A 23732-nucleotide genomic window follows, 5' to 3' on the forward strand; every position below is an offset into this window, starting at 1 on the left:
CCATGTGGCAACCTTTATGAATCTCAGTTCATTATATATGATTTGAATAAAGTCACAGGCATATTTTGTTGTGTTGAGAGAAAAGCAGAGGTTGGGCCAAGGGCTACCACCCAAAAACTATGATAAGAGTGCTGCAGCTGATGACAAATGGTGGGAGGAGGGATGGAAAGCATCAAGACAAATGAGATACACAAAATTAGAAGAGATTGAGTTGATGGAGTTGGATTAGAAGGAGAGAGGGATGACTAGAAAAGGAGCAGAGTGAGTGCATATGAGCAAGACGGAGAAATAGAGGGGAGGGGGTGCGCGCGGGGGTCTCGGTACTTGGCAGTCTCTGGGTATCTCAGGTTCTCTCCGGCCGGGAAAGCGGTCGATATTTAATTGTTATTGCTAGCATGAAACGCACGGAAGCGGGGCCTGTACGAAAATTTCTCATTTATTTGGTATTCTTGTTTTCTCCCCCCCCCCTCTTTGTGGAACGCCGGGGGTGTGCGGGGTTAGAAGCGAGGGTCTGTTACCGCGCTATGGGGGTAGAAATAGAGGGATGAGGATGGGATAAGCTCTAAGGGAAGAAATACACCGTTTTCTTCTCCCAAGTTTAGTTTCTGTCCCTAGACACATCGGATCCCCCCTCTATCACCTGCACGTAGTCTCACTCCCACTGTCACCCGCCCCTGGACCCCCCCCCCCTGTTCCTCCATCACCCCTCTCTACCCCCACCTGTCCAAAATGAAAAATCTGTCATTTTCATCAAACGTCCAACCAAATATTATCTACACTCCATTCCAAGAGATCGAATCTTATTTAAGGCGACGAGATTCGCCATCTGTTTTCAAATTTCATTCCTCCATGAACTTTATTTTCCCCGACTTTGGGCAAAATTATAACCTGATCGATCCTCTATCTGGCCACCGTCTACATATATTTTCATTTTCATTGGCGCTCTCCCACTTTGCTTTCAGTCGGCTGGTCAATTTTCTGTCTCGTGGACACACATGAACACGCGCAGAACACATTTTACAGAGTAGATAGAAACTCAAGTGCAGCCAGCTTGGGTGTAGAGGGCTAGACCCATGAGCTTCTCAATCTCTTTCTCTCCACCCCCTCTCTGCTCTGCTCTTTCCCCGCGTCCTGGACCTCTCTGTCATGCTCGCTTGCTCTCCCCCTAGCAAGCGCTGTCAACCTGCCTCGCCCTCTCATATAGCATTGTTTCTCGTGTTTCTCGTCATGTCTCCATCTGGTTCGCAGCTTCTTCATCCTGTCCCATCTCTTACGCACCGCGGACGCAGTTGGAAGTGACATAGGAAACGTTTAGAGCGGACAACTTTTTTTTGTTGCATTTGTCCTCTTTTCTTTTAGCAAACTAGCCTATTTATTTTTACGCAGGACATTTCAACAGAGTTTTGTTTGTTTTCTTTACCAGCCTGGTTGTCTACACTTTAGGCTACTCATACTAGGTCCGCTTTTCTTTAACCTAATACTCAATATTCAGATTATTTTCTGTTTATCAATAACTTTTCAATAGGCTGTAGCCTACCCTATTTATTAGCCTATTTATATTTCTTTGAGTTGCTTTAGCCTACTATTATGCACACGTGGAGGATGGGCAGTGAAACGTGTTCATGAGTTGATTCCCAGTCGTCAGAAAGCTCTGTCTATGTCAGTTACGTCGACCGGGCCCCGGAAACTCAAGTGGGACCTACTGCCAAGTCGATGAGAGCGCATCGGAGAAGGTAAGCATGCTCTCTTCCCATTGCCTCTGGATAGACACGTTAGACTAAGTGAGAGGACTACTAAAAGAAGACGTCGGAGTGCTCTGGAAACAGAGAGCTCAAGAGATTGAGGGGAAAACACGGGGGTCCTTCAGAAATGGATTGATCTACAGAATGCGCACGGGAGTGTATTGTACTGCGCTCAATGCGTCTCCAAATACATCTACGCTGGTTCCTTTGCTATTAAGCAGTATTGCGATGCTTATCTGACGAGAAATTGAGATGCTTCTTTGATGATAACGTGTTACGTTACATTTGTAATGTAGGCCTACACTGAGTGTACACAACATTATGGACACCTGCTCTTTCAATGACAGACTAACCAGTGGAATCCAGGTGAAAGCTATGATCCCTTATTGATGTCACTTGTTAAATCCACTTCAATCTCTGCAGATGAAGGGGAGGAGACAGGTTAAAGAAGGATTTTTGAGACAATTGAGACATGGATTGTGTATGTGTGCCATTCAGAGGGTGAATGGGCAAGACAAAAGATGTAAGTGCCTTTGAACAGGGTATGGTAGTAGGTTCCAGGCGCACGGTTTGTGTCAAGAAATGCAATGCTGCTGTTTTTTTAACGCTCAACAGTTTCCCCATGTGTATCAAGGATGGTCCATCACCCAAATGACATCCAGCCAACTTTGGGAAGCATTGGAGTCAATATGGGCCAGCATCCCTGTGGAACGCTTTCGACACCTTGTAGAGTCCATGCCCAGACGAATTGAGGCTGTTCTGAGGATAAAAGGGGGGGGGGGGCTGCAACTCAATATAAGGAAGGTGTCCTCAATGTTTAGTACATATATCTTCGCTTTAAAGAGCGGAAGGGTGAGATGTTAGCCGTGTATCTAAGTGGCGAGAGAGTGTGGAAGGAGAGGAAGTGAGGAGGCAAGGGAGCTTTAGTACATGGGTAAACAAATGGGGGATTCGCTTGAGAAGTTGTAGGTACAGAATGTGTGTGTGTGTGTGTGTGTGTGTGTGTGTGTGTGTGTGTGTGTGTGTGTGTGTGTGTGTGTGTGTGTGTGTGTGTGTGTGTGTGTGTGTGTGTGTGTGTGTGTGTCTGTGTGTGTGTGTGTGTCTGTGTGCATGAATGTGCAAGGAAAGCCTCAAACTCATACAGTGTGTGGCTGGCCTTCGTTAATGCTTGCAGCAGTTATAATGTCAGTAGGTTTAAATGGTGTATATTTGAGGGGGGAAGTTACCTGTAGAGTGTCAGGCCCCTGTGAGGTGTATCTCTGTAGCAGTGTCAGTGCTGTATCTAGATGGGCCACAGTGTGATCAGTCAGGCCCCTGTGAGGTGTATCTCTGTAGCAGTGTCAGTGCTGTATCTAGATGGGCCACAGTGTGATCAGTCAGGCCCCTGTGAGGTGTATCTCTGTAGCAGTGTCAGTGCTGTATCTAGATGGGCCACAGTGTGATCAGTCAGGGTAAAGCATTAGGCATGAGACACCGGCTGGGCCAGAGGTAAAGGCCAAGCAAGCATAGGATTTTTTTCCACTGATATCAGTGGTATCAATCACAGGTATATTTTTGTTATTCGGTATGTCTGGCTGGAAAAGCAACAAGCTCTCAGTCTCACTGCAGAATTAGATGTTCATCCACGTTCTCCAAACGTCACATTTTGATGCTCTTGCTGCTCTGTGTTGTTCCATTTTCCCGAAGGTCAAATGTCGAAGTTAAAGGTCAAGTTTAGTCACTCATTCTGAATGGTTAAGGTAAGGTTTATGGTTTGGGATAGGGTTAAAACATTAAGTTTGGTCACTCATTCTGAATGGTTAAAGTAAGGGTTATGGTTTGGGATAGGTTAAAACCAAAAATAAAAAACAGTGTCCACGACTGGGACTGAACACACAACCTTCTAATCCAGAGTCATGGGATTACGCACATGCCAGCACCCTGTCCACAACACCCCATCAAAACCCAAGCCTACTTGATGGTAATAGCGCTCACTGTTGCCCCTAGTGGCCGGTTTTGAAGGAATTTCCCAACGTTCTCAGGACACGGAAAGACGTACAATTTCGATGTCAATCTTGAATAACCTGGCTGGTTGATCAGTGGCTTTGAGACTCATCCATTGATTAGGTCGGCTACATCAACATCCACACCTCTCAGAAACACAGCCGTTCAGTTATTTGTCTTGTACGTTGGTCGACTGAGGTGATATTTATGTTGACTTTAACAGGTTGATTATTGTCAGGTTGAAGGGTTCCATGAGAGATAAACCAGTCATAAAGGCAGGTCCAGAGTCAGTCCCCCAGCACTGAGACGATGACAGTACAGTCAATGGCTCCAATCATTCCTCATCTGCTTTATGGCTCTTCCGACTTTTATAGCCGTTAGGCGGGCTTACGGAAATGCATTAACGGATGTGAAGGGCACGGGGGCTTTATTCAGCTGGGTACTACATTTAATCAAGGGTCACTCCCAGTTCATAAAGTCAGTAATCCACTCCATGTCAGCTAGATCCACTTCAGAGTTTGGCTGAGACATGGCAGAGGACTGTTGCATGGATGTTTGTCTATAGGTAATCTTATTAGATGACTGCACTCCATAAAGAGATCATGATACTAGATGTGTTATCTGTTTATTCATTCAACCAAATGATAGTAAAATAGATAGAAAAACATTGTTCCTGCTTTATACAGTCTTGCTTTATATTCCCTCTTATCAGTGCCTGTGAATCTGTCCTTACTGTTATCCTTCCCTTTTCCTCTGTCCTTACTGTTATCCTTCCCTCTTCCTCTGTCCTTACTGTTATCCTTCCCTTTTCCTCTGTCCTTACTGTTATCCTTCCCTTTTCCTCTGTCCTTGCTGTTATCCTTCCCTCTTCCTCTGTCCTTACTGTTATCCTTCCCTTTTCCTCTGTCCTTACTGTTATCCTTCCCACTTCCTCTGCCCTTACTGTTATCCTTCCCTTTTCCTCTGTCCTTGCTGTTATCCTTCCCTCTTCCTCTGTCCTTACTGTTATCCTTCCCTTTTCCTCTGTCCTTACTGTTATCCTTCCCACTTCCTCTGCCCTTACTGTTATCCTTCCCTTTTCCTCTGTCCTTACTGTTATCCTTCCCTTTCCTCTGTCCTTACTGTTATCCTTCCCTCTTCCTCCGTCCTTACTGTTATCCTTCCCTTTTCCTCCGTTCTTACTGTTATCCTTCCCTTGCTCTTCAGTAAATCATTATTTCTTCCTCCTCACTCAATTCTTCCTCAAACTTTTCCATCTCTTCCACATTGTCTCTCTGATTCACCCCTCTCTTTCTATCCACCCTCCCGTCCCACCTACCCTACCTACCCCCAAGTTGGCCTGCCCCATGTTTGGGAGTCGCTTACCCCCTCTCCTTCTCTCACTTAACCCCATATTTCACAGCTGAACTGAGGCTAATTTTCCCCTAGTCGGCCGAGCAGCGCTCCCTCCACCACACCACCACACTTAATTACCCACAATTAAAGACCAACGCTAACGAGTAAATTACTCTGTTATGAAATGACTTCAAAAGGGGACTGGAGGAAGTAGAATGGATTCGAGGAAAAGTTGGGCACTAGCCTTGGGGGAGACTGGGAGGGAAGAGGAGAGTTATCATGAAGTGTTTCCTTTTACCCCCAAGGATGTTTCCTTAGGCTGGATGTGCAAAGACCTATAGGCCACACCCGGGGCTGTAGACACTAAAATTGTGTCCAAAATAACACCCTATTCCCCATATAGTATCAGTCCCGTGTACAGCATGCAGTATGCAGTATGTGGCTCTGACCAAAATTACTATATTGTGAAAAGCCTGTCATTTGAGGTTTGCTCTACTATTTTATATTGAGTTCAATTTGATGTAGGTTCTTCAATTGAACATAGCTACCGCCCTAGCTAATTTTTTTATTTAACCAGGCAAGTCAGTAAAGAGCTAATTCTTAATTACAATGACGGCCTAGGAACAGTGGGTTAACTGCCTTGTTCAGGGGCAGAACGACAGATTTTTACCTTGACAGTTCGGGGATTCGATTTAGCAACCTTTCGGATACTGGCCCAACGCTCTAATCACTAGGCTACCTGCCACCCCTAATGAAACATATGGTGTGGCAGAGGGATAGTAAAGGCAAGTCTGATGTAGGGGGACTTCTTTGATGCTGGACCCCACAGAAAAGCCAGAATGTCGGTATAGTATATAGAATATTGTATTCTACTCACGGATCATTTTATAAGTTATTTTGTTAATTTTCTGGATTATGTGTGTATAGTTTTTTTATTGCTAGGTATTATTACACTGTTGGATCTAGAAACACTGCATTTCGCTGCACCTGCAATACCATATTCAAATCTGTGTATGCGACCAATAAACTTTGATTTGATTTTGTAAAATTATCTTGGATACTTAACATAACACAGTTTAGTATTTGTCAGTCTAAGGAAGAGCAGGCTTCCCAACCCCCCCCCCCCATCTAAAACCTGGAAAATGAAACAAATAAACTCTAATTCAGATTATTTTCGTCCAGTTTGCACCCTAATACACAGACTAATGGGGGAAAGAAGAGCTATATGCTGGGGATAATTGTAGCAGTGGTAGTAATAACGTCAGACCCGACACTGATAACAATTAGATTTGATTTCATTTGAGAATGCCTCCACAGCTGCTCCCTTCTCACCCCCTTAACCCCCCTGCCCCACTCCCCCAGACCTGTCTCCCCCCTCTAGATTAAAGTGGGTGTGTTAATTCCCTGGTGTAGCGATCGAAGGGCTCTGGCAACAATGGGAAATGGGCTATTGATTAGAACAGCTCAGATTAAGACTAGGCAGTGGAGCTCTTTCTTGCTCTCTTTCCCCCCCTTTTCTCTCCATTTCCCACCTTCTTCTTTCTGTCTTCCTGTCTGTCCTGCTTGTGTCACCTCCCTCTATCTATCCCCCTCTTTCTTTCTTTTTCCTACCTGACTCTTCCCCTCTCTCTCTCTCACACACACACACACACACACACACACACACACACACACACACACACACACACACACTTTGTCAATGTCTGAGGATTTCCGTGTCTGTCTGCCCCCCCCCTCTTCTCTCCCTACATCCTCTCTCTTCTTCTTTCCCTTTCCCAATCTCTGTCTGTACCTATTAGGCCTATCTATTTGCTCTCTCTCTCTCTCTCTCTCTCTCTCTCTCTCTCTCTCTCTCTCTCTCTCTCTCTCTCTCTCTCTCTCTCTCTCTCTCTCTCATGCACTCGTCTCCTTTGGAAACAAGGTAAAAATGTCTGCCAATACCACTGTTGATGTAGTAAAGTCTAGAAATGTAGAAATAGAACTGTATAGTAAATGTACAGTAGTATAGACTTAAACAACTAAATAACTAGATTCTAAACCACTCACTCCAAAGCAGTCTGACACCCACACTGCTGTGAGGTTATATATCAATCAATCAAGCCACGTCTTTGTTGTACCACAATTAAAACCTCCCCTATCAAAATCTCTCTTATACCAAATTAGCTGTCATGATCTGACGGGGGACAAAATACATTGGATTTGCATTGAAAAGACATAAAACATACAAAATATAAGGAGACAGCAAATCTATACAGTGAAAAGTGAGCTAAAATTTCCCTGCTCTACTTATATTAATTACCTCAATCAATGGGAATGCTGTAGGTCAGTTATCCATCCTCCCCCTCCACCACTACTCTCTGGCAGAATGCCTACCAGGCGCCGGAACCACATCCAAGCACAGATCTAGGATCTGTGGCCACACCACTGCTTCAACCTTGTTGGTGTTATAAGGCGCCTGGGATTGGTCTTGGGTCAGTGGTTAGGAGGTACTGTATTGTCCACTGCTTCCACCCTTTCGGCTGTGAAACACACGCACGCACACGCACACGCGTAGACAGACACAAACACACATGTGTCCACATCAATATTCCTATGATCCTTAGGGACTATGAGAGTATTGGCGGAGCTTTCATCTGCTGAGTATATGACCGTGTGTCTGATATCCCCTTCTCTAGGATACACACACACACACTTATCCCTCCCCCAGACACGTGTGTAAACACTATGATACACACACACTTAGTCCCCCTCCCAGACACGTGTGTAAACACTATGATACACACACACTTATCCCTCCCCCAGACACGTGTGTAAAAACTATGATACACACTAACTTATCCCCCCTCCCAGACACGTGTGTAAACACTAAGATACACACACACTTATCCCCCCTCCCAGACACGTGTGTAAACACTAAGATACACACACACTTATCCCCCCTCCCAGACAGGTGTGTAAACACTATGATACACACACACTTATCCCCCCTCCCAGACAGGTGTGTAAACACTATGATACACACACACTTAGTCCCCCTCCCAGACACGTGTGTAAACACTATGATACACACACACTTAGCCCCACTCCCAGACAGGTGTGTAAACACTATGATACACACACACTTAGTCCCCCTCCCAGACACGTGTGTAAACACTATGATACACACACACTTATCCCCCCTCCCAGACACGTGTGTAAACACTATGATACACACACACTTAGTTCCCCTCCCAGACAGGTGTGTAAACACTATGATACACACACACTTAGTCCCCCTCCCAGACAGGTGTGTAAACACTATGATACACACACACTTATCCCCCCTCCCAGACACGTGTGTAAACACTATGATACACACACACTTAGTGCCCCTCCCAGACACGTGTGTAAACACTATGATACACACACACTTAGTCCCCCTCCCAGACACGTGTGTAAACACTATGATACACACACACTTAGTCCCCCTCCCAGACACGTGTGTAAACACTATGATACACACACACTTATCCCCCCTCCCAGACACGTGTGTAAACACTATGATACACACACACTTAGTCCCCCTCCCAGACACGTGTGTAAACACTATGATACACACACACTTAGTCCCCCTCCCAGACACGTGTGTAAACACTATGATACACACACACTTAGTCCCCCTCCCAGACAGGTGTGTAAACACTATGATACACACACACTTAGTCCCCCTCCCAGACACGTGTGTAAACACTATGATACACACACACTTAGTCCCACTCCCAGACAGGTGTGTAAACACTATGATACACACACATCAAATCAAATTTTATTTGTCACATACACACGTAAAAAAACAAAATACTGCATAGTTTCCTAGGAACGCGAAGCGAGGCGGCCATCTCTGTCGGCGCCGGGAGAATGTAAACAGACATGGGTTAATGTCAAGGACTTATAATTGCATGCTTCAGCACAGTATCATGATAGGTTTGGTGTTATAGGGGAAACTTGACAGGAAACTCAAGGGAACATGGAGGGGGAAAATGAACAGAAAGATTAGATGGACATAGAAGGGGTCGTAGGGAGGAGAAAGGATGGGGACGGCATGCAGAATATGCACAAGTATCTTCAGAGGTTAATTAACAAGCCCAGACAGTCAGATCAGCACAGGACACACTAGAGGGCAGTAAAGAGGTATGTGTGCGTGTGTGCGCGTGTGCGTGCGAGTGTGTGCACGTGTGCGCGTGTGTGTGCACGCGTGTGCGTGCGTGTGTGTGCGCGTGTGTGTGTGTGTGTGTGTGTGTGTGTGTGTGTGTGTGTGTGTGTGTGTGTGTGTGTGCGCGTGTGTGTGCGCGTGTGTGTGCGTGTTTGTCTTGATGTCTTGTTCTTGTTTGACCCAAAAGTTCTTTATCTGAATATCCACTGTGGACTTACAGGTAACTGCCAAAATAAGGAAACACCAACATAAAGATTCTTAATAGGGTGTTGGGCCACCACAAGCCAAAACAGCTTCAATGCACCTTGGCATAGATTCTACAGGTGTCTGGAACTCTATTGGAGGGATGCGACATCATGGGGGCATAGCCATGGTAGCCAAAATAATGACCTGGCCAACATTTTTATACATGACCCCAACCATGATGGGACGTTAATTGCTTAATTAACTCAGGAACCACACCTGTGTGGAAGCACCTGCTTTCAATATACTTTGTATCTCTCATTTACTCAAGTGTTTCCTTTATTTTGACAATTACCTGTATCTCTCTCTATCCTCACTAACTGTATGGTGTTTTCTATCTCACCTGCCGTACTCCCATACTCCCATCTCTCTACTTCATCCCTGTCTATACGCCAGTGGAGGCTGCTGGGGGGAGGACGGCTCATAATAATGACTGCCATGGAGCGAATGGAATGGCATCAAACGCATCAAACACATGGAAACCATGGAAACCATGTGTTTGATGTATTTGATACTTATTCTGCACCAGCCATTACCACGAGCCCGTCCTCCCCAATTAAGGTGTCACCAACCTCCTGTGATACACACACTCTATCTCTTGCTACCCATGCATGCACCCCATCACCACATCCCTCTCCATCTTCTCCTCTGTCTCGGTGACTCCCTTGTCAGATACTGCACCTCTCTGCACTCGAGTGAGTTCCATAGGTTTACCTAATTGATTATTAAGTAGCTGATTGGGGATCAATTAAGTAATTAAAGTTGGTTAGGGCAGGGTCGATTGCTGGCATGGGACTGAGGACGTGCATTGAAGTGTGTGTGTGGTATAGCATAGCGCTACAGCCTTGCTTTTGCAGCCCTACATGTCTTTTTACTCTTGTTAGTAATTGTGGTGTATACAGTGATATTTAGGGAAGTATGTCCCATAGAGACATTTAACTACGCCCTTAATTGAATGTTGGATGTGCGGTAAGAGGAAATAAATGGCCCTTGACTGTGAAAGTGAATGATACTGTATCTTCTTAATATCTTCACCTTTTCTTTGACCTATTATGTTGAATTGCCTCTGGAAATATGGCAGTGGCTGTGGCGGTGGCTTATGCGTTTTTAACCTAGGCATCATCTGGCATGAAATCTATACAGGAGTAGTGAGGATTCAGTCTGAAAGAATAGTGAGGATTCAGTCTGAAAGAATAGTGAGGGGAGCGAATATGTGAAGGGATAGAATAACGACCGAGAACGATGATTGACGGTGTCACTTTGAGTGCACAATAGTACATTTGGGGGGTTTATTCTACGTCTTCCCACTGGGCACACACTGGTTGAATCAACGTTGTTTCCACGTAATTTCAAAGAAATTGCGTTGAACCAACGTGGAATAGATGTTGAATTGACGACAATGGGTTATGCCTATTCTGAAATATGTTAGCGGTGCAAAATGGCCCAATACTTTGTTAATTGAAGCATAATTGCACGGTTGAGTAGAAAAAATTGACAAAGATTTTGGTAAAACAGAGGAAGGGTGAGAAAGTATATGTGACTAACCAGTGAGGAGGCGAGACATAGGGGCTCCTCTTGTGGCGGCGCGACTGAAAAGAAGAGCGTGAAAGGAAAAACACACACATACACACAGTCAAACTCGTGCACACACACAAAGACACACACACACACACACAAACCTCATATACGAAACACAGGAGCGGAAACGGGTCGAATCCTACTTCAAATTCTCTTTCCTCTCGGCTTGTCGACCGGGGAAAACAAACCGACCCGAGGCACAGCGAATGGGGATTTACTAATTAACTACTTACACACAGAGAGATGCACACCTCCTCCGCTCCCTCCCTCCCTCTGTCAGTTCCCTCCGTCGAGGTTGTTAGTGTAGTGCTGCTTCCACGGTCCCCGGCTCGGTGCGCTACTGGAACAAACGCCTGGAGAGTGATCTCAGACCTAGGTAGACTGCTCACGCTTTGGCTGTTGAAAGAATACTGAACCACTGGACAAAGACACTTGAGGTATGTCATCGTCTTTATAACGCCATATCTTTGGCCGTCAAATGCTTTAGTTTTAGAAAAAGTATATGATTGTTTGTTAGATTTTGGATACGTGTTTTCTTTTATGAGTTTACTTTTTGTTATGTTATCAAGGGACTGAAACCAATATTATTGGGATTTTATTATTAGTATTATTATTGTTATTAGGCTGAGCTTTTAAATGCTACTTTAGATTCGATTCGATTAACTATCCTATATCACTTTTTATTTTAGTTTAGAAAATTAGTTGTTGGTTTCCAGTCTGCATATAGTAGCCTACCTGAAATAGTGAACAATCATAAATAGGCTAGATTTTGGGGGGTCATATTTGAGTCTCCCGTCTTGCCCAGCCCAGCATGCATGTTAGACCACTGCTGCTCTCCCGTCACGCGGACGGGGAAGTTGTCTCCCGCGCAGAGCTGTCTGTGCTGGCCCGGATTAGCCGTTAAGTGTCTCTATTTGTTAACGCTTTACGTCTAACCCTCACCTCCACACCACAGTATCAATCAGTCAATTAAACAGCCACTCACACGGCTAGCAAGAGGCGTCCAATGTCGGCTATGCGCCGCCTGGGCTGTGTGTGTGCATCTCTCTATCTGTCTGTATGAGTGACCCAGCCTAATTTACCTTCACAAAGTGTATGTAATGTTTGGCCGCGGATGCATTCATCTTTGTGTCATCTTTTTCACGCTCTGGTGAGCCAGGATGCAAATACATGTAACATGCAAGGGAAACAGTGCTTTTGGCAGACCCATTCATCATTGCGCGAGTAGAAGTTTGCGGATGATTGTAACAAAACGGTTGGGTATCCAAAATCAGACATAAAGTTTGTGTTTTAGGCTTTAGATAATACCCCCACATGTTTACAATGCGGTTATTTGTTGTGATAGGGACACCATACAGTTGGAAATAGGCTAGGCAAATTTGGATGTTCACATGATTTTTTTGAAAAAAAATAAAACATGTTTATTAGAATATAATCAACTATAATATTATTTTATGAGTATCACAGGTAGTTCAAAGTCGTCTTGTGCGGAAACACAAACAGTTTCAATAAGTGGTATTGTGACTTTATTTGCTTTTCTAATTCAGTTGTGAGTGTGTGTGAGTGTATGTGAGAGTTCTGTTTGTGTGTGTGTGTGCGCGCGCTTTCATGTTAGCCTAGATGGGAGTTGGAGATGCTGATCACGGGTGACCTGGCTGCGATATAGACGCAGAGAAAACCCTCAAATCTTTTGGAATAATCTAGCCTCTGCTTGACTTGACTTGGTCCCCCCCTCCAAAAAAAAGTTGTTTACCCTAGTGAAACGTTGATGCATATTTATGGGCGCCGTGTGTTACCTTATCAATTATTTGTGCCAGTACATTTCTAGATAAACAGTGTTTATAAATCAATAGATGCATGTAACTATTCCAGATTAAGAGATAGATCAATAGGTCCACCTAACCCGACCGAATGTTTATTTTTTTCTCTGTTCAATTATTCAGAATATCATCTAACTTTGCACAACTTTGCCACTGCTCACAAGCATCTACTGTGAGTTGCTGAGTTCAAGGCTTAAATTAAAGTTGTCTTCATTTTAATAGACTATAGGCCTACTCTTCTAATCGTCTATTCGTTTGCATTGCTATTACTATGATATAGACCTAACAATGGTGACGAGAATGACAATGCTCTGCATATTGAATAATCATAATAATAATGATAAGAGCTGAATAATAATAATCTATTTCATTTAATTCAGCGTCAATTACGAAATATAGTGTACAGAAAGAGTTATAACAGTGCAGATTTTTATCCATGAAAAAAGGAAGTCAGAAAGCTTTGTTAATGATATATTTTTGAAGGACTAAATGCCCGAAATTGTGAAACTAAAAAATAACAAAAAATTCCCCTGCACTTTCACTCACTGTATTCCACTTTTTTTTTTTAATATTCAATGTATATTGTTCACTTAGAAAGTTACATTCTTTCTGTACATTTTTGTTTTGTCTTGGTTTAGTTTTTGCAGTGCTTAGGTGGAAGTCTCAAACCTCATTTTCTCTCATCTCCAAAACTGACCATTCATTTAATTATTTCCGCGGTTTGTGCCGCCTCTTCCCGGCTGCCTCTATCTTTCTCTTATCAATATTTGGTAGAAATACTTTCGACATTAAATGGCATTTGGGGAAATCTCTCCCCACATCCCTCACCCTGCCCTCCCTCCCTCCCCCTCGTTTTGAATTTGGGCTAGAAGTTCTTCGCCAGTCCAATTAGGCTACATTTGTTATAAGCTATCGGTGATTTTAGTTTAGGTTGTTTCTAACTTAATTCGAATCGATTAAATAAATTAATAATAAATTAAAATTGCTCACATTTTGGTAGGCCTATTTGTGTGCCGTTTTGGCAAACACGTAGGCTATTATTATTATTATTATTATTGGTATTAGTAGAAGGCTAGTATTATTAGTAGTATTATTAGTATTATTCAATTTTAATATATTGCAATAATGACAGATGTAATTGTTACAACGTTAAAACGGTATCTTACAAAATAATCAATTCTAATCCCATAATTTTCTGGTACAAAACTAAAATGTAAAGGCATACAACAATATAATATGTCGACAATGAACTCCAAAATAAACTATTACATTTTAAATATATTATATTCTTCAATTATCAATTTAAAGTATGTCGCCTACAAAATGCCTGCACATGCAGTTGTCCAAGAAGTCTGTCATATCGAGCTGCCGTCTCGCCTGGCTTTAACGTGACCTGTTGAGGTCAATGTCGTCAAGTTAATCAATCCACTGAGGAAAATGCATAATCTGACATTTCTCCACTTCTAAAGGCTGAATTCTCCTCTAATATTCCTGGATAATCTCTTGATAATGTTTCCATACGCCCCGTAACACCTTACATATAGGAGCCATTTTACATATATGAACCTTTGGATACACAAAGGGGAAGGATAATATATTTAAATTCAGGAAATGCATTTGTAGAATTATAGCAAATTTTGAAGGTCAAACATTTGCCCATGCATGGCACCGCTATTCACCTTCTCATTTAGTTCAGGCTCGGTACCAGTGTTTTGAATGCCTCGTAGTTGAATGTTGCTTCTCAGCCACAATCAACGTTCTAATGCTAATAGCACCATCAAATATTCGAGGTAAAACGCCTAGGCCTACTTTGAAATGAGCACCGTGTGGTTTGATTTCTGAAAACGTTATTATCCTTAATGTCTTGCATCTGAAGCTAATTTGGTATGATCAAAGTGCAGCTAGTTAGTGCGGTCAATACAGTTTCAAGGAAGGCAAGCGCCCTATCGATAGTGTATGAGACGCTAGGAGGCCCACTTCAGTGATGATGCGCGGCATTCAATTCCAGGGAATACTCGTTGCCTGAGCCAGTAGTCTACCCCTGTCTCATCTCACCAGTCCACCCGTCTCCTCTCCTCTCGCCATGACAGTCAAGAGTAAATAAGGTGATTGATCGGATGGGTGGAGTGGTTCCACCTGTCATTGTGCTCTTCTGTGATGTAGAGGCTGAAGTGGCCCTCCCGGACACAAGTCAAGTCCCAGGGACGGTTCTGTTCAACTGGAAGAAAGCACGAATCTCTTCCACTTTGTCGTGTGTTTGATTATTTCTTCCCCAAGAGTGTCTTCTCTTTTGGGGAAGCACTAGGCCATGATGAGGCAAATTCATAGCCAACATGACGTGGGGTTGGTGTTGGACGTGGTTATAGGGCCAACAATAGGCTACATACGGAATTAGCCTTATCTCGTTTATTAACTAAAATACATGTATTATTTAAATGGGTTGAATCACAAATAAGTTGAACGAAACAATTTATTTTTTAGTGTACCATCACTTATAGTGCGACGCGGGACTTCCCTCGTCTCTCCGTCCAGAATCAGCGCGAGGTCCAGCGAGAGGTCCAGTTCAGTGCGGTGTTTGGAATTCGGGCTTCGGCCTCAGGTGCATCTCTGAGGTGGGGCGACGCGGGAGTCCAGGTTGGTGGCAGCCCGCTCCATTGATGACATTACCCCTTCTATCTTTTCAGTTAGGACTACTGTCTCTCACTAACTGAATGTATTTACCAATGTTTATCTGAAAGGAATCATGTTTTTGATGTTTCATCTTTTTGGTCTATTGTTAAACTATATGACCAAAATAGACCTATTGACAATACTTGTTATCATGTCAATAAAACATTATAGTTAAGCATTGCAAAAAGGGAAAGTACAATTATTTTCTCATTATAATTGAACCAATGTGACTGCACCTCATACTGAATGGGTTTCACAATGCCTTTTGAGCTTTGATCAGCACTGTCTGTCTCAAGTGATAAGCTCAATAGTGAATAAAAGCAAAGATATCGAAGCCATTTTGTTTCATATGTTATAAGAGAAAAACGTAGTTCTCTTGACCTGATTGTATAATGCAATTAGGGTAGCAAAGCTCAAAATACCTATAACCTCTCTTTAATGCATACAGTTATCCCTGTACATACTGCACCTATAGGACAATTGGAGGACTATTCAGTCCCTCTCCCTGTGTCTATCTCTTCCTACCCCCCCTGTCTCCTCTACCCCCTCCCTTTCCCTCATCTCTTTCTCCTCGCCCCCTACCCATGTCCCCTCTCCCCGGCACACCTGGTAACTACAAACTTGTACACAATAATAACAGCGAGATGTATCCATCTATCTCTCCATCTGGCCTGTCTGCAGTTAGTGGAGTGGCTGAGAGACTCGCAGGCGTGAAAGGTCAGTTAATCGATGGCGCACAATTTGACAAATCCCAGCGACTCTTATCATCCACACGGCGTTTAGGGCCAAAGGAGAGGAGAACCGCAGAGATAAATGTTTAATCCTGACTGGAGAAAGAGAGAAAGAAGAGAGCGAGGAGAGAGCGAGTGAGGGAGGCAGAGAGAAAGAAAGGGGGGAGGAGAGGGAGAGAGAAAGCAGGAGGCAGAAAGAGAGGGAGAGATAGGGAAGGAGGGATGTAGAGACAGAGAGAGAGAAAGAGAGAGGGGGAGAAAGAGAGAGGGAGAGAAAGAGAGGGGGAGAGAGAGAGGTAGAGATAAAGGGAGAGAGGGAGAGAGAGAGAGAAAATAGGAAAGTAAATGGGTTACAGCCAAATGAGCGTTGAAGTTGTAACTGGAGGGACATAGCAACATGGACATAGCAACATGGACATAGCATCATGGACATAGCAACAGGGCCATCTCTACTTCTACATTATATTCACTCAGAGAAAGATAATCGATTCATGCTCTTTCTATATGTTTCTTGGATTAATTCTGGACAGGAAGAGTATACTTAGCAGTTATGGTTTTGACCTTATTTTTGGCAGCTTGTGTAAACTTAGTAGAGAGTTAACGTGTAAAGTTGAGAAAAACAAACCTTGTATGATTGGCAGATTTCTGAAGCACTCATGAGGCAGTAGGATGTTAGTCCCACAATAAGACCAAGCAACAAAGAGGAAAATGAGCTTTAGAACACAAAGCTAGTCTGAGACTTTTCTTCATAAAAAAAAAGTGGCAGTGGTTTAGAAATGGACCCACTTTCTCTGTCCTCGCGCCCTTCAGAAGAATGTCTAAACTATAGCCTGGCCTCAGTTGATAAACCTTCTGCTCTTTGAAAGGACTTAATGACAATGCTCAACCCAAGTTCATTTTATTTAGTGGGTTTCTTTCGCTGAGTCATAATTATCGCTTTGACAGTGATGTCAAAAAATGTTAATGCTTTAGTGGACTTTTATAATGACTAATCCTTATGCGTGAAATGCATACTGCTCTTTCTATCCAGACATTGACACAGATGGACTGATGGTGGAGAGAATACAGTAAGAGACTGAGAGATGACATAGAAAGACAGATGGTTGGAAAGGAAAGAACAAGAGACAGTGGATAGAAAGACAGACGGACGGACACAGAGACAGACAAAGGGCAGACCATCCACCAGATAGAAGGACTTCCAGACTGTGCTACTGTGTGTGACTGCTGCTTGGCTGAGCATCCAGACACACGCTCATGTCCCTTCCCGCCGTCTCAATACGAGCTCAATGTAATTCGATTGAGATTAGTCGCACTGGCATGACAGCAGATCCCTAGTATTGCCAAAGCACTTAGGAGGCAATGACAGGCCCACATCGATGGGTGCTAACACACACACACACACACACACACACACACACACACACACACACACACACACACACACACACACACACACACACACACACACACACACACACACACACACACACACACACACACACACACACACACACACACACACACACACACACACACACACACACACACACACACACACACTCCAACATGCCATGCAGGCAAGACAGAGAGACAGTGAGAGAGAAGGAAAAAGAAGGAGAGAGGGAAAGAGGGAGAGAGAGCTCATAACTGGCAAAACATCAACGACTGTCAAGAAGAAGCAGTGGGCAAGAACTGTAAAGAGTGCAAAAGAAATGGTAAGGGTGTCTGGGGAAGAAAGAAAAGAAAGAGGAGTGGAGAAAATATGAGGTGGGTGGGGTAAGATGGGTGACTCAGACAGAGAGAGATGAGGTGGGTAGGGTAAGATGGGTGACTCAGACAGAGAGAGGTGAGGTGGGTTGGGTAAGATGGGTGACTCAGACAGAGAGAGATGAGGTGGGTTGGGTAAGATGGGTGACTCAGACAGAGAGAGGTGAGGTGGGTTGGGTAAGATGGGTGACTCAGACAGAGAGAGATGAGGTGGGTGGGGTAAGATGGGTGACTCAGACAGAGAGAGGTGAGATGGGTGGGGTAAGATGGGTGACTCAGACAGAGAGAGATGAGGTGAGTGGGGTAAGATGGGTGACTCAGACAGAGAGAGGTGAGGTGGGTGGGGTAAGATGGGTGACTCAGACAGAGAGAGATGAGGTGGGTGGGGTAAGATGGGTGACTCAGACAGAGAGAGGTGAGGTGGGTGGGGTAAGATGGATGACTCAGACAGAGAGAGATGAGGTGGGTGAGGTAAAATGGGTGACTCAGACAGAGAGATGAGGTGGGTGGGGTAAGATGGGTGACACAGACAGACAGACAGATAGAGTGACTCAGAGGGAGAGAGGATGAAGACGAGTGTATACAAGTGATGTACGGGAAGAGGGGAGATTTACTAGAAGAGAGATTGTTAAATCAACATGTCCTGGGTCAGTCATTAATCCGATTTAACAGCAATTAAGGTGAGACTGATTCCTTCCTAGAGAGGAGGGGGAATCAGAGAGAGAGAAAGGAAGAGAGGGAGGAGAATGAGAGGTGGTAGGTGGGAACCACCACACCCCACATAATACAGCTCTATTCTCAATAGCCAGCTATAATCAAAACTATGACCTTGTAAACAGGCGGTAGACATAGGCCGGGATTCAACCAGATCACGCTTTGTCATCAATGCACGTTGTAAAGGCAATGTCCCCGCGTAAGCAAAGACCACATTCACGGTAAACTCTGCATACGTTGAATCTCGGTCTTCCGTTGTCACGACTTCTACCGAAGTCGGTGCCTCTCCTTGTTCGGGCGGTGTTCGGCGGTCGACGTCGCCGGTCTTCTAGCCATCGCCGATCCATTTTTCATTTTCCATTTATCTTGTCTTGTTTTCCCACACATCTGGTTCTCATTTCCCTCATTATGTGTTGTGTATTTAACCCTCTGTTTCCTCCATGTCTTTGTGTGGTATTGTTTATTCAGTTTCATGTTATGCACACGTTAGTCTGTTGCGCTGGGTTATGTTAACCCGTATTGTTATTTCGTGTTCACTTTGCCGTGTGCTTTTGGTTCGCCTAAATAAAAGGCTCCGTTGGCTACCCAATATCTGCTCTCCTGCACCTGACTCTCTTACAGCCATTTACGCATACCTGACATCCATCTAATACAGTGATGTAGACTGTAGGAGGTGGAGGGGCAATCTCTTTCCACTGAAGGTGAGAAAGAGGAGAGGAGAGAGGAGGGTAACTCTGGTGCATTTAAATGAAAAGTAGGCCCTTTTCCCCCTCTCCTTCCTTCTTCCCCCTCTCCACCCTCAGCCCCCAGCCGCCGTGCTCTGCTCTCTGGGTTCGGTTGTTCCAGATGTGTATCGGGGTCCTGGGGTGGACAGAGGGCCCCGTCGTCCCTGTAGCATTGGTGCGTCTATTGGGAGATTGTGGTCCTGATAGCTCTCCCGCCTGACATGTACACAACAGAACATAAATCACACACACACAGAGACACATAGACGCACACTCACGCTTTATCTCTCACTCAGCACACCTCAGATAGGAGCCAGCTCTGCAGAGAGGGAGAGAGAGAACAGGGTTGGGTTTGAGATGATCTGTGTTGCTCGGCTCCTTGTTCTCCTTGTGTCTATCTACTGTAACTGGTGTTTACTCACAGTCTTAATGAGAAAATTGTTGGCTTGAATTGGATTCGGTTGCATGATGTTTGAGATTTAAATGAAGTTGTACCATTATTTACCATCCTTAAAACAACCGTAACACACCATTAGGGCTCCACAGAATGGCCAGCCCATTGAGATATACAGGGTTCTCATTCCCATTCTATGGGTATACATTCTATCCTATGGGTCAAGTCCATGTATGATACCCCCAGTAGCAGTGCGTGGGTAAAATCACTGGAGAAGCCAATCCAGAAAAAAAGTAATATTACAACCTATGTGTTGTGATAATTGTGTTGTTTGCTCTATAACCCGTTAGTTCATGTGCCTTGACACCGTGATATACAATATAGGCCTAAGGCCGAGACAATAGGAAGACACAGTGGCAGAATAAATTCAACCACACATTTGTCTCATCACAAAACCAGAGAGCAACATCTGTCTGGTGAGGTCCACGAAACAAATTGCATGCAACAAAGTTACATGACCTACAGCATGGTCAAGCAAGGTAATGTTTCCGACATTTTTGGACTACTGAACAACTATTGATTTAGAACAGGGGAGAGTTACTGCAGGTCCCAAAGAAAACAGGAGCTGCCTCCACTATTCCAGCACCATTTCAACTTAGACATTTCAACATCATCAAATCATCTCTGCTTAATCTAATACAGTTACAACTAAAAGATACCAAAAACAATTTAGTCCAATAACATAAGCTAAATATCATGTGGCTGTCCATGGTACTGATTTCTCTCTCTCTCTGTGTGTGTGTGCAAGTAGAAAAAAACATGTTGACTGACTCTACTTGTAGAGAAACACCAATGCCATCCTCCTCTTTCATGTTGCCTAAAGGGTCTATGACTGTCATACAGTACATGCTTTTAGTTGTTGTTGTTCTAGGCTACCTGGCTAAAATACTTGCTTGCTAGCCTAACTTCCTTTCATGGGCTACGATGTGGCAGGCCAGCTAGTTAACATTAGCATACAACATCTAGTTACATGTTGAATTTCCATCCTCTCAGGCCAGGAGTGCAATGTATGAATTTATGGTTGGATCAGAATCACCGTTATAATCATTAGCCAGTACGGATAATTTAAGTAAAACCACGAGTCCAAATACATATCTCCATCCATGGCTAATTTAGGAAAGGGTCGATTTTAGCTAGCTAGCTAGCTAGCCACCGGAGGACAACAACACAATGAGATGCAACAATTCAACTTTTTTCTGTCAATGCGGTCTAAGGCACTGCATCTCAGTGCAAGAGGCGTCACTACAGTCCCTGGCTGTATCACAGTCCTGGCTGTATCACATCCGGCCGTGATTGGGAGTCCCATAGATTGGGAGTCCCATAGGGCGGCGCGCAATTGGCCGAACGTCGTCCAGGTTTGGCCGGGGTAGGCTGTCATTGTAAATAAGAATTTGTTCTTAACTGACTTGCCTAGTTAAATAAAGGTTAAATAAAATAATAATAATTCCCTTGACACTTTTTTTCTGGTGCACCAGGACCATTCTCAGTTGAGCTCACTTAGTTTAGCTAAACGCTGGTTGGCCTAATATTTTATCTATTTTTTATCAAGGTTTACTGGCTTCCCTTTCTTGTTACAATGTCATAGTCTTTCTGACCAGACAGCATCAGATAGATACGCTACACATACTGAGACAGAGGAGCGCTGTTTCGTTCGCTCGGATGCTTTCTCTGGTGAGATACATTCAGTCTCTTGCGAATTGAAGGACATGTATGCAACACAGAGAGACGAAAGATAAATTATTATTTTGTATGTTTTTTCTTTTTTGGGGAAGCCTGGCTTCCCTTGACATCCATGAATACACGCCACTGGATACCCCAGATAGAGAGAGCATTACATTTGGCCTGTGTTGACAGAGGGAGGTTGTATTGACTGGCTCTTGCAGGGGAGGCGTGTCCCCAGCCCTGTCGCCAAACCATTTGTGGCGTTTAATACACTGTAGCAGAGGTCTCCCTAACCTGTACACTGCATGCAGCAGCTGTAGGAATCAATATGCACTAGTCTAGACTGAAACGGAGCATCTGACACAGAGTGAAAGAGGGAGTGAGGATGAGAAAGAACGAGGGAGGAAGAGGGAGAGAGAAATAGGAAAGGATATAGAGGGAAACATAGGAAAGGTCAGAATGAGGGATCCAGGGAGATACAGAAAGGAGACAAAAGGAGAGGAAATGATCAGAGACATGGTTTGAAAAGCATGGAACCAAAGAGAGGAGAGAGAGGGATGGAGAGAGGGGGGGTGGGGGGTGGAGTTAGAGAGAGGTAGATGGTGAAAGAGAGCACGCGATAGAGAGATAACAAGAGAGCGTGGTCAGTGGCTGAAAGAGACATTAAGCCAAGAGAAAACAGGGATGGAGACACCGAAAAGAGGAAGACATGGACACAGAAGAGGATACACACAGGGAGAAAAAAAGACATAAGAGAAAGAGAAGGGCGGGAGAGAAATAGAGACAGAGGGAGAGGAAGAGAGTGAGAGAGCAGAGGAAGAGAGCGAGAGAGAGGGAAGAAAAACAGAGAGGGGGGTAAAATTTCCATCAGGTTTTCAATTGGGGCGGATCAATAGTGTATTAGAGCTCACCTTGACCCTGTCTCTCCCCCTTCTCCCTGGCCCCCTTCTCCCTGGGCCAGCACACAGGCCAAGCTACTCTCCCTCACAGCAGGGGGCGGAGAAGGGGAGAGATTGCATTACGGCCTCCTTTTCTTGGACCAAAGTGGCAGAAAATGGCACAATAAAAAGAGGGATAGAGGACAGAACGAAAGAGAAATAGAAAGAGGAAAAGTGAGAGTGAGGGAGAGAGAAAGAGAGTTGTGAGGTGGAGGTGGTCCATACTGGATGTTGTGTTGTTGTGTGTGTTGGCAGATAGTGACTATACATGAGGAGATCTGACTGAGGGACATATAGGCAACAGAGACTATGCATGGGAAATGAAAGCACTGTGGCCCTATAGGCTGCAGCTGGTTCTATTTAGGAAAACAGATATATGTGTACTCTGATGCACTCTTCTTTACATTGGGACTGTACAACCTTCACTATATGGCACCATTCTGTTGTATAGGGGTCTGTCTTTACTCTTTTGGACCTCCTGTTGTATTGTGTCTCATAGGTTGATTTATTACATATGGTCTCCATGACATAAATGTAATGTTGAGCCAAAAAGCAGTTGATTTGTTGTCTAGACATTATTTTCTGTCTTTACATTGTGAGTTTCTGAATCTCGATAGGACACACTACATCACAACACGAGGACACAGTACTTCACACCATTTCAGGGGACAGAAGCAGGGGCAGAGGGAGCGAGGGGATGGGGAGCGATTGAATGAAAAAAATTGATCCGGGAATTTAGCATTTAGACACAGTTTACAAAGCGATATAGAGGGGAGGCGCGGGAGCAGAGGGGAATATAGGGGGAGGACACTTAACTTTACAATAGGTCAGCTTTGCCCAATTGACTAACTGTAACCCCGGCGTAGGTTAGGGTGTACTGTAAATACCTGCGTGGTGTAAATTAATTTCACAATAGTGTTTTTGTTTTATAGAATTTAACTAAAATTACAGAATTGTTGGAGGAAGTTGGCAGGTTTTTTTGTAGAATCTCAGATTATGTTCACGTTACCTTGCCCATATGGAAACTAGCCTTTTTCACTCGTTCCCGTTCAAACTATTCCATTATATATATGTGTTGTTATTGTAAATAGATGCACAACCACGTCTCAATAAAGGTTTATAAGGAGAAACACTAATGCCGCCACTAACCTCCCCACATTTCCTAATGTTGTTCCCAT

At 44.1% G+C, this 23732-nt stretch overlaps 1 protein-coding gene across 4 annotated transcripts in view; it reads left to right on the plus strand.

The window, feature by feature from the left end:
• Nucleotides 1-898: 898 nt before the first annotated feature.
• The window catches only part of LOC139573412 (ETS domain-containing transcription factor ERF-like), a 54804-nt gene continuing 31970 nt past the window's right edge, over nt 899-23732 (plus strand). Inside the window, exons 1-2 of one of the 4 annotated variants that reach the window (XM_071396819.1) lie at nt 11047-11510; nt 15375-15527. Coding sequence is in view for 2 of the 4 variants with exons in the window: in XM_071396818.1 (XP_071252919.1) it covers nt 1714-1733 (20 nt within the window). In the remaining 2 variants the exon portion in view is untranslated. Of the gene's footprint in view, nt 1734-11046; nt 11511-15374; nt 15528-23732 lie in introns of those variants that run through there. The other 3 variants (XM_071396821.1, XM_071396818.1, XM_071396820.1) reach the window with 3 other exon arrangements.

This window comes from Salvelinus alpinus, chromosome 4, assembly GCF_045679555.1.
Source record: "Salvelinus alpinus chromosome 4, SLU_Salpinus.1, whole genome shotgun sequence".
Lineage (NCBI taxonomy): Eukaryota > Metazoa > Chordata > Actinopteri > Salmoniformes > Salmonidae > Salvelinus > Salvelinus alpinus.